This window comes from Alosa sapidissima, chromosome 10 (assembly GCF_018492685.1).
Source record: "Alosa sapidissima isolate fAloSap1 chromosome 10, fAloSap1.pri, whole genome shotgun sequence".
Lineage (NCBI taxonomy): Eukaryota > Metazoa > Chordata > Actinopteri > Clupeiformes > Clupeidae > Alosa > Alosa sapidissima.
The window spans coordinates 21,340,428-21,355,154 of record NC_055966.1 but is presented as its reverse complement, the minus strand read 5'-3'; the positions used below and the strand labels follow the sequence as shown (position 1 = coordinate 21,355,154).

The 14,727-nt window shown below is 41.7% G+C and overlaps 1 protein-coding gene across 24 annotated transcripts; it reads left to right on the top strand.

Moving 5' to 3' along the window:
* Positions 1-236: 236 nt before the first annotated feature.
* LOC121720947 (desiccation/radiation resistance protein DR_1769-like) lies at positions 237-7,153 on the top strand. 24 transcript variants are annotated; one of them, XR_006034679.1, is made up of 11 exons: positions 1,167-1,497; positions 1,991-2,056; positions 3,126-3,373; positions 4,462-4,512; positions 5,065-5,141; positions 5,303-5,396; positions 5,973-6,061; positions 6,157-6,237; positions 6,362-6,444; positions 6,571-6,829; positions 6,998-7,153. XR_006034679.1 is itself a non-coding variant. In XM_042107466.1 (7 exons), the coding sequence occupies exons 1-6, from the start codon at positions 1,494-1,496 to the stop codon at positions 6,703-6,705; spliced, it is 420 nt and encodes a 139-aa protein (XP_041963400.1). In that variant the 5' UTR covers positions 1,146-1,493; the 3' UTR covers positions 6,706-6,829; positions 6,998-7,153. The 24 variants fall into 24 exon arrangements, 4 of the variants coding, with proteins under 4 accessions (XP_041963400.1, XP_041963398.1, XP_041963401.1 ...); XR_006034687.1 differs by lacking the exons at positions 1,167-1,497; positions 5,065-5,141 and adding an exon at positions 237-472 and having other exon boundaries at positions 1,991-2,060; XR_006034680.1 differs by lacking the exons at positions 1,167-1,497; positions 5,065-5,141 and adding an exon at positions 238-472.
* The last annotated feature ends 7,574 nt before the right edge of the window (positions 7,154-14,727 follow it).

Here is a 14,727-nt window from a genome sequence, read left to right as displayed (position 1 = left end):
GCGAACTGTAGGCGGTAGCCTTTCGCTATAATCTTTATTATCCAGTCTGACTTCACGTGCATCCGCCAGTACTGGATGCGCTCGGTTAGTGGCGAAATGACGCCATCTAGTGGCGATAACTGGCGCGACCGAGCTGGCGTGGGCTGCAACGCTAGCGTGCTTATGTTGCCCATCGCCCCCGGTGGAGCTTTGGCTCCTCCTGGTTGTGTTATTAGGGAGTGATTGTGTAATGGGTAGAGAAAATGGCCTCTTATATTAGTTTAATTAAACAGTTACCCCCTCCTATTTTTTTTGTTTTATTACATTTAAGATAACATTCCCATGTATTTCACTTCATGCCAGTAGATGGCGATGTTACACTGCTTTACCGTAGTGGGTTGCCGTGGAGACGGTAGCTCGAGCACTCAGAAATAAACGTCCAGTGCTTGAGAAAGACATAATTTCTGTATCTCCACTTCTTTTCAACCCACAGGTATATTTTTAAACCTTTCCAATTTCTGTTAATATGTATCAAAAGAGTATTTCACCAGTACGTTTGTGTAGTGTAAAAAGTCATGTCATGTGTAGAAATGTGATTTAGAATGTTTAGAAGTATTTTCTTTATACTGTAGCTAGCGAGCTAGCAGAAGCTAGATTAAGTTAGCAAGCTACCGTCAGTTCAGCTTCCGTTCTCTCGTCTTTCTGTATGAACTATAAAACAGGTATAGCGTCGAGTGAACGTCAGTATTTTAATGTTTAAGTGTATGTAACATGTATGTTAAGTTTCTCAGTACTTTGTACTTTTGTTTGGTTTAGTTGTGCTCCATTCTAATTTGCTAGTATATCTTGTTAGCCAGAGCCTGTCAGGTTCTCAATGTATGTTGCCGCCAGTGTTGTCAGTTGGTGTGCGCGTGCATGTAGACACACGCAAACGGCAGACCGATGCGTTGTGCTGGTGAATAGTTATGACAGTCACATGAACAGTTTCAATGGTAGTTTTTATATTATTATCGTATAGTATTCTAAGTATTTGATTAATGAAAATGTTGTTAATGTATTTGATGAAGGTAACCCAATATAACCGTTGTTATTTTATGGGTGTTCACTTTGAAGAATTAATTGATAACAAGATAGCCAAGTAGCCTGTGTATATGTAGCCTATACTGAGGTATGTTTGGAGTCGAAATCGACTAACCGGCCCCGTTAGAGGGCCCCAGTGAGATTGGTGGGCTGCAGTCACATGGTATACGCAACCGTCTCGTCTGATGATGATGCACGTAATCGACGTCCGAACAGGAAACGTTTCGTGGAATGTTTTTAAAAACAGAAGGAACGTGTTGTACCTTTTAACAAACAATATTATGTTAGCTTTGATGATCGGTCCTGTGTCGTGACTTTTGCTTTGCTAAAACAACGGTCCAAACCAGCGATGGATTATTGAAATGTACATGGACAAAGCTAACAAACTATAGTAACATCACTTTAACAAACGTGGTAGCTCCGATTTCCAATCGATGTGTCAGTATACTGCCCTCAAATTTTATTTGTGGTTTCATTACAATCTTTGTGCAAACTCTAATGTTAAGCTGATGGGTTTACAATCCTGCTGCACGGTTACGAAAAAAGTACTATAGGAATCTTATAGTAGGCCTATTTTGGGACAAAATATTATAGGAATCTTATAGGAATACTATAGTATTTTAGGACATACTATATAGGTCTAAGTACTATAAGACTACTATAGAAATACTATAGCGTCTATAGAATATTATAGAGGTATTACAACATCATAGAATTATGTTATGTTCCGCTTGTGTTGTCCTGCTGTGGCTGTCTATTGTTGTTGTTGTTGTTCTGTGGAGTATGTGTTGTGTGTGCAATTGTTGTTGTGTGTTGTTTTGGTGGGCTGATGGTTGTTGTTGACTGTTATTGAAAAAAGAACACTAACTGTAGGCATAGTAATTGCTCTTGGATGGGGATTTAAAGCAAGGTTCTTATTGATCTCCTTCAGATAATGTGGCCTCTTCATTTTCAACTGGGAAGGACCTGCATGGACTTGAGAATACAGAGCCAATCGGTATGTACAGTATTAGACACACACTCACACACACACACACACTCTCGGAGGAATCAACGCTGTTACACCTATCCTGTAGATGTCAATTAATATGAATTAAGACATGTCACACCTTCTTATCATATGGCGTACATGGGCCCATATTCTAACCAATTGTACAGCTGATACAATTGTACATCTCATAATAGCTTCGGTGTGTCGTCATCGTCTTGCTGTCCCCCCTCCGTTCTGTGATTGGTTCCTTCGTTGAGGTGACAATTGGGTCCATGGAATCCAGGCTGCCTAGCAGCGTGAATAAAATCTAGGCTAGGCAAATCCGGCTAGGCAAGGCCATTGAGTAAAATTTGATGGTTTTACCTTTCAGATTGATACCATAACATCAGTGTTGGTAAAGCTACTTGGAAATTGTAGTGAATGTCCAAACACAATGCTTTGCGTTACAGCTAGAGGGATGAAACTTTGCACACTCCATGTGGGTGATGTGCAGAAGGTCTGACTTGAATTTCAGCCTCGTAGCTCCATGCTACCACCCAAAACTCCACCTCTGAAGTGGGAGTGGTCAACTTTTTTAATGTTTTTCCTTCACAGTTTTTTTTGTGGGTGTCTCAGAGATCCCAGCTTTGGAACAGTTGTCAGGGGCCTCAAGGCTGTGTCGTGCCTCTTGGTCCCATCCCTCTAGCACCTAGCGTTACCGCGCCAGAAGAGGTAAACCTTGTACGTTTCGAACCGTTTATCTCCTTCCGGGAATAATCCACCGACTCCAAACTGATCCTTGCTTGTTTGTGATGTCCCGTTGTTCAACATATTCTGATTTCATACTTATCGGACCAACATAAGTACATTTTTTGGCTAAAAATGTAAAAATGGCTAAATGTTAAATCGCCAAAAAAGTAGTTTTTGCCAGCACAATGCTTTGCGTTACAGCTAGAGAGATGGAACTTTGCACCCTCCATGTGGGTCATGTGCAGAAGGTCTGACTTGAATTTCAGCCTCGTAGCTCCATGCTACCACCCAAAACTCCACCTCTGAAGTGGGAGTGGTCAACTTTTTTTATGTTTTTCCTTCACAGTTTTTTTTGTGAGTGTCTCAGAGATCCCACCTTTGGAGCAGTTGTCAGGAGCCTCAAGGCGGTGCCGTTCGTCTTGGTCCCATTCCTCTAGCACCTAGCGTTACCGCGCCAGAAGAGAGAAACCTTGTACGTTTCGAACAGTTTATCTCCTTCCAGGAATAATCCACCGACTCCAAACTGATCCTGGCTTGTTTGTGATGTCCCGTTGTTCAACATATTCTGATTTCATACTTATCGGACCAACATAAGTGAGTTTTTTTGGCTAAAAATGTAAAAATGGCTAAACGTTAGCAATTCCACTGCTTTGTTATTTTGCATAGCAACCACCATATGTACCCTAGCAACACCCAAGCAACCACCTTAATTACCCTAGCAACACCCTAGCAACCATCTTAATTACCCTAGCAACCACTTGAATAATGTCAAGCTAGCAACCACCATAGCAACCAACATGCTTACCCTAACAACCACCATAGCAACCATGTTATTTTGCATAGCAACCACCATATGTACCCTAGCGACACCCAAGCAACCACCTTAATTACCCTAGCAACACCCTAGCCCCTAGCAACCATCTTAATTACCCTAGCAACCACTTGAATAATGTCAAGCTAGCAACCACCATAGCAACCAACATGCTTACCCTAACAACCACCATAGCAACCATGTTATTTTGCATAGCAACCACCATATCTACCCTAGCAACACCATAGCAACCATTCAAATTACCCTAGCAACAACCTAGCAACCACCATAATATGACCATAGCAACCACGGTATTTAGCATAGCAACCACCATATGTACCCTAGCAACACCCAAGCAACCACCTTAATTACCCTAGCAATACCCTAGCAACCATCTTAATTACCCTAGCAACCACTTGAATAATGTCAAGCTAGCAACCACCATAGCAACCAACATGCTTACCCTAACAACCACCATAGCAACCATGTTATTTTTCATAGCAACCACCATATCTACCCTAGCAACACCATAGCAACCATTCAAATTACCCTAGCAACCACCATAATATGACCATAGCAACCACCATAGCAACCACCATAGCAACCACGGTATTTAGCATAGCAACCACCATATGTACCCTAGCAACACCCAAGCAACCACCTTAATTACCCTAGCAATACCCTAGCAACCATCTTAATTACCCTAGCAACCACTTGAATAATGTCAAGCTAGCAACCACCATAGCAACCAACATGCTTACCCTAACAACCACCATAGCAACCGTGTTATTTTGCATAGCAACCACCATATCTACCCTAGTAACACCACCAGCATATATTTTCTTAACAGTTTTACCTTTACATCCTGCAGAAGTTCAAGAGGGATCTCTCGTATGCAGTGCTGCTCCTTTGCCTCGTCAAGGTAAGACATGTCTAACCTACAGTATATTCCACCCTTATGTTTGCTTAATCTCATTCTGGCATATGGTTTTATTAAGCACTAAAAACTACCTGCGCTCGTCACGTCACTCTGAACAGTGGTGTCCTCCTGGCATATGGTTTTATTAATCACACAGAAGGGAGGAATATAACTTATTATAGCTTAAATCATATCTCCACACTACAGGCGTTCAAAAAATATATAATTTAGGCTATCTACGGTAGGTATGGTTATGGTAGGTATGGTTATGGATATGGTTTGCATGGCTGAAACTGCTTTGCCTTTGAGTTGGAGCTCGAAACGTATCATATGTGTACCTCGTTCGCCATTATGTAAAATAGAGCCATGTATAGATTTATGTCCTCCAAAGTTTGCAGGAAAGTGGGACATGTCCTATTGTATGTTAAATCACACCTACAACTGATCGTATGATATGCAAAAGTCTACAGGAAAGTAGGTCAGGCTTTCAGAATATATACAGTGGGACATGTCTCAATTCATGTTAAATGTTCATAATTTTCTTCATAATTAAAGGTTTGAAGAGACAGAGGACGGTGGTGCAAAAGAGAAGGAGGGCCAGCCGGGCCTCGTGGAGTTCAATCAGTGGCAGGGTATTTTTTAGCCTGACAGTGTAGCTGTAATGTTAAAGTTGGTGACTTTGCTAGACAGTAAAGATGTGCACCCGCTAATATTGGGTACAGTGAAGAAAGAAAGGGAGGGAGGCTGCTTTTAAAAGAGAGGGAAAGTATAATCTTTTTTATATTGTTTTCAGATGAAGAATCGGTGCAGTGGTGAGGCTGGAGCACCCCTGGCTTTTGCCGTATGGGTTGACTTCAGCAGTGAGTCACCCACCTTCAATTTCACAGGTATATGTAATATTTATTCAACAACATTTCAATGATTAGATCAGTGGCGATTGCTGCTATTTGGAACAGGGGAAGCTCTGATAAAAATGGTCAATTATGAAATTAATATTATTAAGGTGCTATATTGTTCTTTGAGGGCAAAAATGATCCCAAAACCCAGAATAGGCCAAACAGTAGGCTAGAGTTGGCATGGCAGACATGGCATAATGTAGCCTACACCGTTACATAGCACGCTACCTAACGTTGTCCAGCCTCTATGACGGTTCCTCCAATCATCATACAGAAGCTCGGCGTCCGGGCCATCCCACTGTCCCATTCACTCCCAGAGACGCCGGGCTTCCCTGGAAATGACGATTTTGTGGCGCTTGTCCAATAAACGTGTAGCTTTTCTGCACTGAGATCAGCCCACTCTGTAGTGCCATTGAAAGTCTGAACATGTACACTAATAGGGGTGTGTCAAGTGGTATGTATAAATGAAAGTGGTGTTAAGGTTTGTTTTTGTGTCAATCCTTTCTTGAAGTTCAGAAAAGGAACCTTAACATTTGTTTTAATGACACTGAGCGTACTGTCTTACAGATGCTTTGGGGGTGAGAGGCCATACGTTGACCCTGATATCAGTGGCACATATTGCCGGCTGGCAATTGGTCGTCTGATAAAAGAACATGGTATGACTGGCATTCTGTTTTCAATTTCCTTATTTAAAGATCAAAATTATGCAGACTACTGAATCTGATTACACTTTAACACCCTTCTATCTCAGCACTGAGTCAGGGTTTGTCTCGGCCTGAATATCTGCCACAACACAGGCCGCCTTGGTGGCCCTTTGCCTCAGTCAGTGACGGTACGTTAATATTGAATAACCAGCTATTACTGTTTCAACTGCATGCACACAGCTGTTGCAACATGATTTGACTTTAACTTTGTTCCTCACTATGGTCATTTTGATACACTTTGATGCATTAAAGGAAAAGGTGAAGGGCGTAAAGCTTTCACTGCTGAAAAGCTGAGGCAGGTGGTACGCTCATACAATGCGTATTACAATCTCCAGGTATATATACAATTGTATGAACCTGTCTAAAACCTTTTGCATACCAGTGTGTTTTACAGACTAAAACAGATTTGTACATACATATCTAACAATAATGCGCTTTTCCTTTAATCTGTTGAGCTGCAGCAGTCTGTTGAGGCACCACCATCACCCCCATCACCAGCACCAGCAACACCAGCAGCAGCAGAAACACCTGCTGCGCCTCTCACCCCCCTCACCCCCTCCAACCCCCACCCCACCCCACCCCACCCCATGAGGTAAGGACGCTGGGGCACAGCGCCTCTCACCCCCCCCCATGAGGCAAGGACGCTGGGCACCAGCAGCAGCATCACTACCAGCAGCAGCATCACCACTACCAGCCTTTAATGCAGATTTCAATCTCCAGGTATATATGTACAATTGTATCAAGCTGTCTAAATTGCTGTAGTTTTGCTTCATTCCTTAAAAACACAGAAAATACTTAAAAAGAGAAGGATGAATGATTTCAAGTGCAACCATTGTGTTTAAAGACATTTGTACATACATATCTAACAATGATGCGCTTTTCCCTTAGTCAGAGAATGTGCAGCAGTTTGTTGAGGCACCACCAGCAACAGTAGCAGTACCAGCTGCAGCTGTGTCAGTGGCAGGAGCAGCACCAACAGCAGCACAAACACCATCAGCACCACAAACACCCAATGCAATAACAATAAAGGCATTCATTCATTTACTCATTAGTCATTTTAGTTTGTATTACTACATTCATTATTATTGTTGTAATCTCACATGTACTACAGTATGGCTACCATAATTAAAATTAGATAGATACATAGATAATGTGTCAATAGGCCTACAGTGAAAATACATTATATGTAGCCAACTGTTCCAGCAAGGAAGAAGATGGGGTATGGATATTGGGCATGCATATCCACTCCTAGGCCTATTCTCCTACACTCCCCCTGTAGCCTAGTAGCCAGCATTACATTTAAATCTCTCACTTTGGCCTATGGGACACTGACTGGATCTGCTTGTTATTTCAATTCAATGATCAAAATGTACTTCCCCAACCGCCATGCTGTCTTCTGATTACCATTTGTTCTGTCTAGGCCTACTCATGAACGCTAAATTCAAGACTTCCTCAGTGGTTCCATGTGGGTGCAATAAGTTGCACAGTGCTCTCTGTTCCTGTGATAGTTTACAGTGTTTTTAAAAGGCGTCTAAAGGCACATTTGTTCAACATGCACTTAGTCCATTAAGCAGTAAAGCACTATAACTTGTTATTATATCATTGATTGAATGGGCATTTGTTTATTAGCCTATTGCTCGATAGATAGAGATAGATAGATAGATACTTTATTGATCCCCAGGGGAAATTCAAGGTCTCAGCAGCATACATACAACACAAACACATTCTTTAACAGCAGAAAGAGTAATTAAAGTATATAATATAAAAACACAACTAAGCAGTAGGACAGTAGAGATAAAGAATATGCTAAATATACTAAAATACAAATTATACTAACACTTAATATTGCTATTGTCCTAATTACAGTCTGACCAACATCTTCATTTGTTACCTGTTCAATTTAAGTGTTATTATTATCTTTATGTTGCTTTAAACAGCAAAGATTAGGATAACGAGCCTCCTTATTCTTCAGCCAAGCAGGTAGGCCTACGGGGCGTTGCCTAGCAACAAGGGTCAGAAGTACACGTTTTTCGATATTTTGTGGAATTATACTCATTTTCATTGAATGCCAATGTCGTGAGTCATGTACCAACTTGCTTTAACTATTTATATACATATTATACCCAGCAAAAGTCGTCTGTGCCAGTGTTTTGCATCCTAACAATATTTTGTTATTGTTTTAATACAAAACCGTTTTAACGAACTACAAATTCGGCGCCATTGTTATAAAGCAGCGTTGAAATGAACGCTACACGTCATGGGGCATGTAGTCTAATTACAGAAATAGCTATAATTTCCAAATTACAAAAATATTTTTATACATAACATGAGAAACATGCTTGAATTATTAAGATGTATCACCTGCTTGACTATAAAGTCAAAAGCTTGCAACATTTGTAATATTTTAAAATAAATGTAATTTTCCCATTTTTGCACATGAGGTACACAAATGACAGAAACATTATTTATAACACATATCTTAAGTAATAAGCATACCAAATTTCAGACAAATCTGACCAGTGGTTCCACAATTCTGGCAACTCAAAATATTACATTTTTACACCTTTGAGGGGCGCTACTGAGGTAACCGGGGTACCTGGGCATTAAAAATTCTTGGAGATGCTTCCTTGCATCCGGATGAACAACATATGCTATTTTATTTCACCCTCTGAATATTTTAATTTTTCCTCAACTGGGCAAAATATGACCATGCATGCGTAGCCTACATTTGGATGAGCATGACATGATGAGAACGTAAAGCAATAGTTTCAACTTTGGCAAAAAAACATTTCACATGGACTTAAAGGCAGAGGAAGCTTTAGAGGGTTTGGGATGGCATCATCAAAAACTGTCAGAAAATGCAGCCGAATGGCTGTGTGGATGGTACTTTGCAGGGCTGTCGCGTATAGGTCAAAACTGACCAGCAGGGTGATGTCATGCAAATCATGTTTATTTCATATCAAAACACCTGCATATATCAGATAAAAGCACAATGTAGATGTTATGAGGTGCTTGGTTTGATCCATGAACTTTTGTGCATCCAAAACCGTCAGAAAATGCAGCCGAATGGCTGTGTGGATGGTACTTTGCAGGGCTGTCGCGTAGGTCAAAACTGACCAGCAGGGTGATGTCATGCAAATCATGTTTATTTCATATCAAAACACTTGCATATATCAGATAAAAGCACAATATAGATGTTATGAGGTGCTTGGTTTGATTCATGAACTTTTGTGCATCCAAAACTGTCAGAAAATGCAGCCGAATGGCTGTGTGGATGGTACTTTGCAGGGCTCTCGCGTAGGTCAAAACTGACCAGCAGGGTGATGTCATGCAAATCATGTTTATTTCATATCAAAACACTTGCATATATCAGATAAAAGCACAATATAGATGTTAGGAGGTGCTTGGTTTGATCCATGAACTTTTGTGCATCCAAAACTGTCAGAAAATGCAGCCGAATGGCTGTGTGGATGGTACTTTGCAGGGCTGTCGCGTAGGTCAAAACTGACCAGCAGGGTGATGTCATGCAAATCGTGTTTATTTCATATCAAAACACTTGCATATATCAGATAAAAGCACAATGTAGATGTTATGAGGTGCTTGGTTTGATCCATGAACTTTTGTGCATCCAAAACTGTCAGAAAATGCAGCCGAATGGCTGTGTGGATGGTACTTTGCAGGGCTGTCGCGTAGGTCAAAACTGACCAGCAGGGTGATGTCATGCAAATCATGTTTATTTCATATCAAAACACTTGCATATATCAGATAAAAGCACAATATAGATGTTATGAGGTGCTTGGTTTGATTCATGAACTTTTGTGCATCCAAAACTGTCAGAAAATGCAGCCGAATGGCTGTGTGGATGGTACTTTGCAGGGCTGTCGCGTAGGTCAAAACTGACCAGCAGGGTGATGTCATGCAAATCATGTTTATTTCATATCAAAACACTTGCATATATCAGATAAAAGCACAATATAGATGTTATGAGGTGCTTGGTTTGATCCATGAACTTTTGTGCATCCAAAACTGTCAGAAAATGCAGCCGAATGGTACTTTGCAGGGCTGTCACGTTTGAACCGTTTGCCCCGTGTTATCCCTGGTAAATATATATATATATATATGAGCAAAGTGTGACAATAGAATTCTAACTATTGGTAGTGCAGCTGCTGGTGGTGGTGCTACTGCTGCTTATTATTATATTTCTTTTACAGCATATAATAGATATTTTTGTGTAAAGTCAAAGAAAAGATGGCAGGTGGGAAAAATACACTTTATTATACAGAAGAAGGCAACACAGAACATTAATTACAGATTAATTACAGTGAATGTCAGTTTAATTTGGTAAGGCACAACCACTTCTGGGGAACTATGTATGTACTTCTCTCTGTACCTTCTTTGTCAAGGGGTATAGGTTTTTGTACTGGTCTGAGCGATGGTGTCATAACTTTTACTTTTTACTATAAAAAAAAAAATCTTGTATGAGCTCTATCTTCATATTGTGATGACTACCATATCTTGCTTTAACATAATCAATAATGATATTATAGCAACTATTTAGTGTGCTAAATTTTTGTGTTTGTTTTGTCAGCCACTGTTTGATCTCTTGATTACTACCACTACGCCTCCCACTATGTAGAGCTGTGACAATTGATGAATCAATTGATCATAAATTAACAATGAAATTAATCATTAGTTGCAGCCCAGCTTTGATCGACCAGCCGGTGCTTTGATCCACCAGAGAAAATCACCTGCTGAAGCGCTAAGGCGTGGGCCAGATGTGATGTTGATTTGTTGACATGGATAAATGTCATAATCATGAAACTGAGCATAATTGCTGTGATGGTTTGTGCTGGTGGTGCCGCTCCTGCTACTGCTGCTGGTGCTCCTGCTGGTGTTGGTGGTGCCGCTCCGGCTGCTCCTGCTGCTGCTCCTGTTACCGCTGCTGCTCGTGCTGCTGGTGGTGCCGCTCCTGCTGCTCCTGATGATGCTGCCGCTCCTGATGCTGCTGCCGCTCCTGATGCTGCTGGTGCTGATGCTGCTGCTGTCGCTCCTGATGCTGGTGCAGACACCTAGTGTAAATGACATGAAGTTATAGAGCAAAATATAACTAACCACTTCAAATGGTGAAATGTGATTCTTGAAAACACACCATGCTTGCACAGCACTGTGAAGATTCCCGGGATGAGGGCAAAGTGCCTTGGGGAAATCTTTTTACAGCTCCTTATCTTTTTCCTCCTTATATCCGCCTCATACACACCCCTGGCTCTCAGGATGGGGAGGAAGGGGAAAACGGCATCATCCACATCACCAGCATTAGGCTCCATAATGTCCTCCTCATCAGCCACTTGCTGGAATGGAGCCTTTGCCACCCTCAACACCTCTTCCAGCGGAGGCCTTAAGTGGGGGGGGGGCCAAGCCAGGATGTCATGAGGCACTTAATAATGCTGTCCATCTCAGGCCCCAAATGACACAGAGCACAAGCTGGCGTGGCCTTAGCCAGCTCTTTGAAAAGAGCCCTGTAGGGTTCATCAGGCTTGATGATGTGGCCCTCCTCAGCCATATTCCTCAAAAGGGGCAAAATAAATGGGGCCTCCTTCTCTGCAACCACCAGAAGTTGAGCCCATTCATCTTGCCCAGTTAGACCTTCCCCATACCTCTTCAGGGCCTCCCTGAGGTGTGGGGACTTGATCAGAATTCGATCACTATGACTATTGGAATGAAAAGCAAAATTGATGACTGTCATTTATTTTGTATAATTATATTTGTATAATATAATCTTGACATATGTCATACTATGACTGATGTTCATTTGTACATACATATCAAAAAAGTTGAAGGATTGCACACATATACAATGTTAAAAAATACTTATCTTCCTTCTTTCCCTTGGTCCTGAGTGGGCGGTGTAGCCTGGGGCTGCTTGGCAAACCGGCGATGATAACCAAGTGTGGTGCCATCCAACACCACAGCCCTGCAAGGAGCACATACCTGTTGTTATATGTTCAGTTGTGTTCAATTGTAATGCTGCTACTAGTATAACTACTACTACTACTACTAATACTAATAATAATAATAATAATAGCAATAGTGATGATGATGATGATGATGATGATCATGGTGATGATAATCCAACCTTGGATTAGGCCCGCATTGAGGACAACAAAAGCCCTCAACCCGATGTCCACCAATTTAAGGAACGACAGCCATGCCCACCGAAACGCCAAAAAATGTACTTATGTTGGTCCGATAAGTATGAAATCAGAATATGTTGAACAACAGGACATCACAAACAAGCCAGGCTCAGTTTGGAGTCTGTGGATTATTCCCGGAAGGAGATAAACTGTTCGAAACGTACAAGGTTTCTCTCTTCTGGAGCGGTAACGCTAGGTGCTAGAGGGATGGGACCAAGACGAACGGTACCGCCTTGAGGCCCCTGACAATTGCTCCAACGGTGGGATCTCTGAGACACTCACAAAAAAAACTGTGAAGGAAAAACTTTTAAAAAGTTGGCCACTCCCACTTCAGAGGTGGAGTTTTGGGTGGTAGCATGGAGCTACGAGGCTGAAATTCAAGTCAGACCTTCAGCACATGACCCACATGGAGCGTGCAAAGTTTCATCTCTCTAGCTTTAACGCAAAGTATTGTGCTGGCAAAAACTACATTTTTGGCGATTTAACATTTAGCCATTTTTCAATTTTTAGCCAAAAAACACACATATGTTGGTCAGGTCAGTAATGGCGTTGCTATGGTGGTTACTATGGTCATATTATGGTGGTTGCTAGGTTGTTGCTAGGGTAATTTGAATGGTTGCTATGGTGTTGCTAGGGTAGATATGGTGGTTGCTATGAAAAATAACATGGTTGCTATGGTGGTTGTTAGGGTAAGCATGTTGGTTGCTATGGTGGTTGCTAGCTTGACATTATTCAAGTGGTTGCTAGGGTAATTAAGATGGTTGCTAGGGTGTTGCTAGGGTAATTAAGGTGGTTGCTTGGGTGTTGCTAGGGTACATATGGTGGTTGCTATGCAAAATAACAAAGCAGTGGAATTGCTAACGTTTAGCCATTTTTACATTTTTAGCCAAAAAAAACTCACTTATGTTGGTCCGATAAGTATGAAATCAGAATATGTTGAAAAAAAACTGTGAAGGAAAAACATAAAAAAAGTTGACCACTCCCACTTCAAAGGTGGAGTTTTGGGTGGTAGCATGGAGCTACGAGGCTGAAATTCAAGTCAGACCTTCTGCACATGACCCACATGGAGCGTGCAAAGTTCCATCTCTCTAGCTGTAACGCAAAGCATTGTGCTGGCAAAAACTACTTTTTTGGCGATTTAACATTTAGCCATTTTTACATTTTTAGCCAAAAAACGTACTTATGTTGGTCCGATAAGTATGAAATCAGAATATGTTGAACAACGGGACACCACAAACAAGCCAGGATCAGATTGGAGTCGGTGGATTATTCCCGGAAGGAGATAAACTGTTCGAAACGTACAAGGTTTCTCTCTTCTGGCGCGGTAACGCTAGGTGCTAGAGGGATGGGACCAAGACGAACGGCACCGCCTTGAGGCTCCTGACAACTGCTCCAAAGGTGGGATCTCTGAGACACTCACAAAAAAAACTGTGAAGGAAAAACATAAAAAAAGTTGACCACTCCCACTTCAGAGGTGGAGTTTTGGGTGGTAGCATGGAGCTACGGGGCTGAAATTCAAGTCAGATCTTCTGCACATGACCCACATGGAGCGTGCAAAGTTCCATCTCTCTAGCTGTAACGCAAAGCATTGTGCTGGCAAAAACTACATTTTTGGCGATTTAACATTTAGCCATTTTTCAATTTTTAGCCAAAAAAACACACATATGTTGGTCAGGTCAGTAATGGCGTTGCTATGGTGGTTACTATGGTCATATTATGGTGTTGCTAGGGTAGATATGGTGGTTGCTATGAAAAATAACATGGTTGCTATGGTGGTTGTTAGGGTAAGCATGTTGGTTGCTATGGTGGTTGCTAGCTTGACATTATTCATGTGGTTGCTAGGGTAATTAAGATGGTTGCTAGGGTGTTGCTAAGGTAATTAAGGTGGTTGCTTGGGTGTTGCTAGGGTACATATGGTGGTTGCTATGGAAAATAACAAAGCAGTGGAATTGCTAACGTTTAGCCATTTTTACATTTTTAGCCAAAAAAACTCACTTATGTTGGTCCGATAAGTATGAAATCAGAATATGTTGAACAACGGGACATCGCAAACAAGCCAGGATCAGTTTGGAGTCGGTGGATTATTCCCGGAAGGAGATAAACTGTTTGAAACGTACAAGGTTTCTCTCTTCTGGCGCGGTAACGCTAGGTGCTAGAGGGATGGGACCAAGACGAACGGCACCGCCTTGAGGCTCCTGACAACTGTTCCAAAGGTGGGATCTCTGAGACACCCACAAAAAAAACTGTGAAGGAAAAACATAAAAAAAGTTGACCACTCCCACTTCAGAGGTGGAGTTTTGGGTGGTAGCATGGAGCTACGAGGCTGAAATTCAAGTCAGACCTTCTGCACATGACCCACATGGAGGATGCAAAGTTTCATCCCTCTAGCTGTAATGCAAAGCATTGTGTCTGGACATTCACTACAAT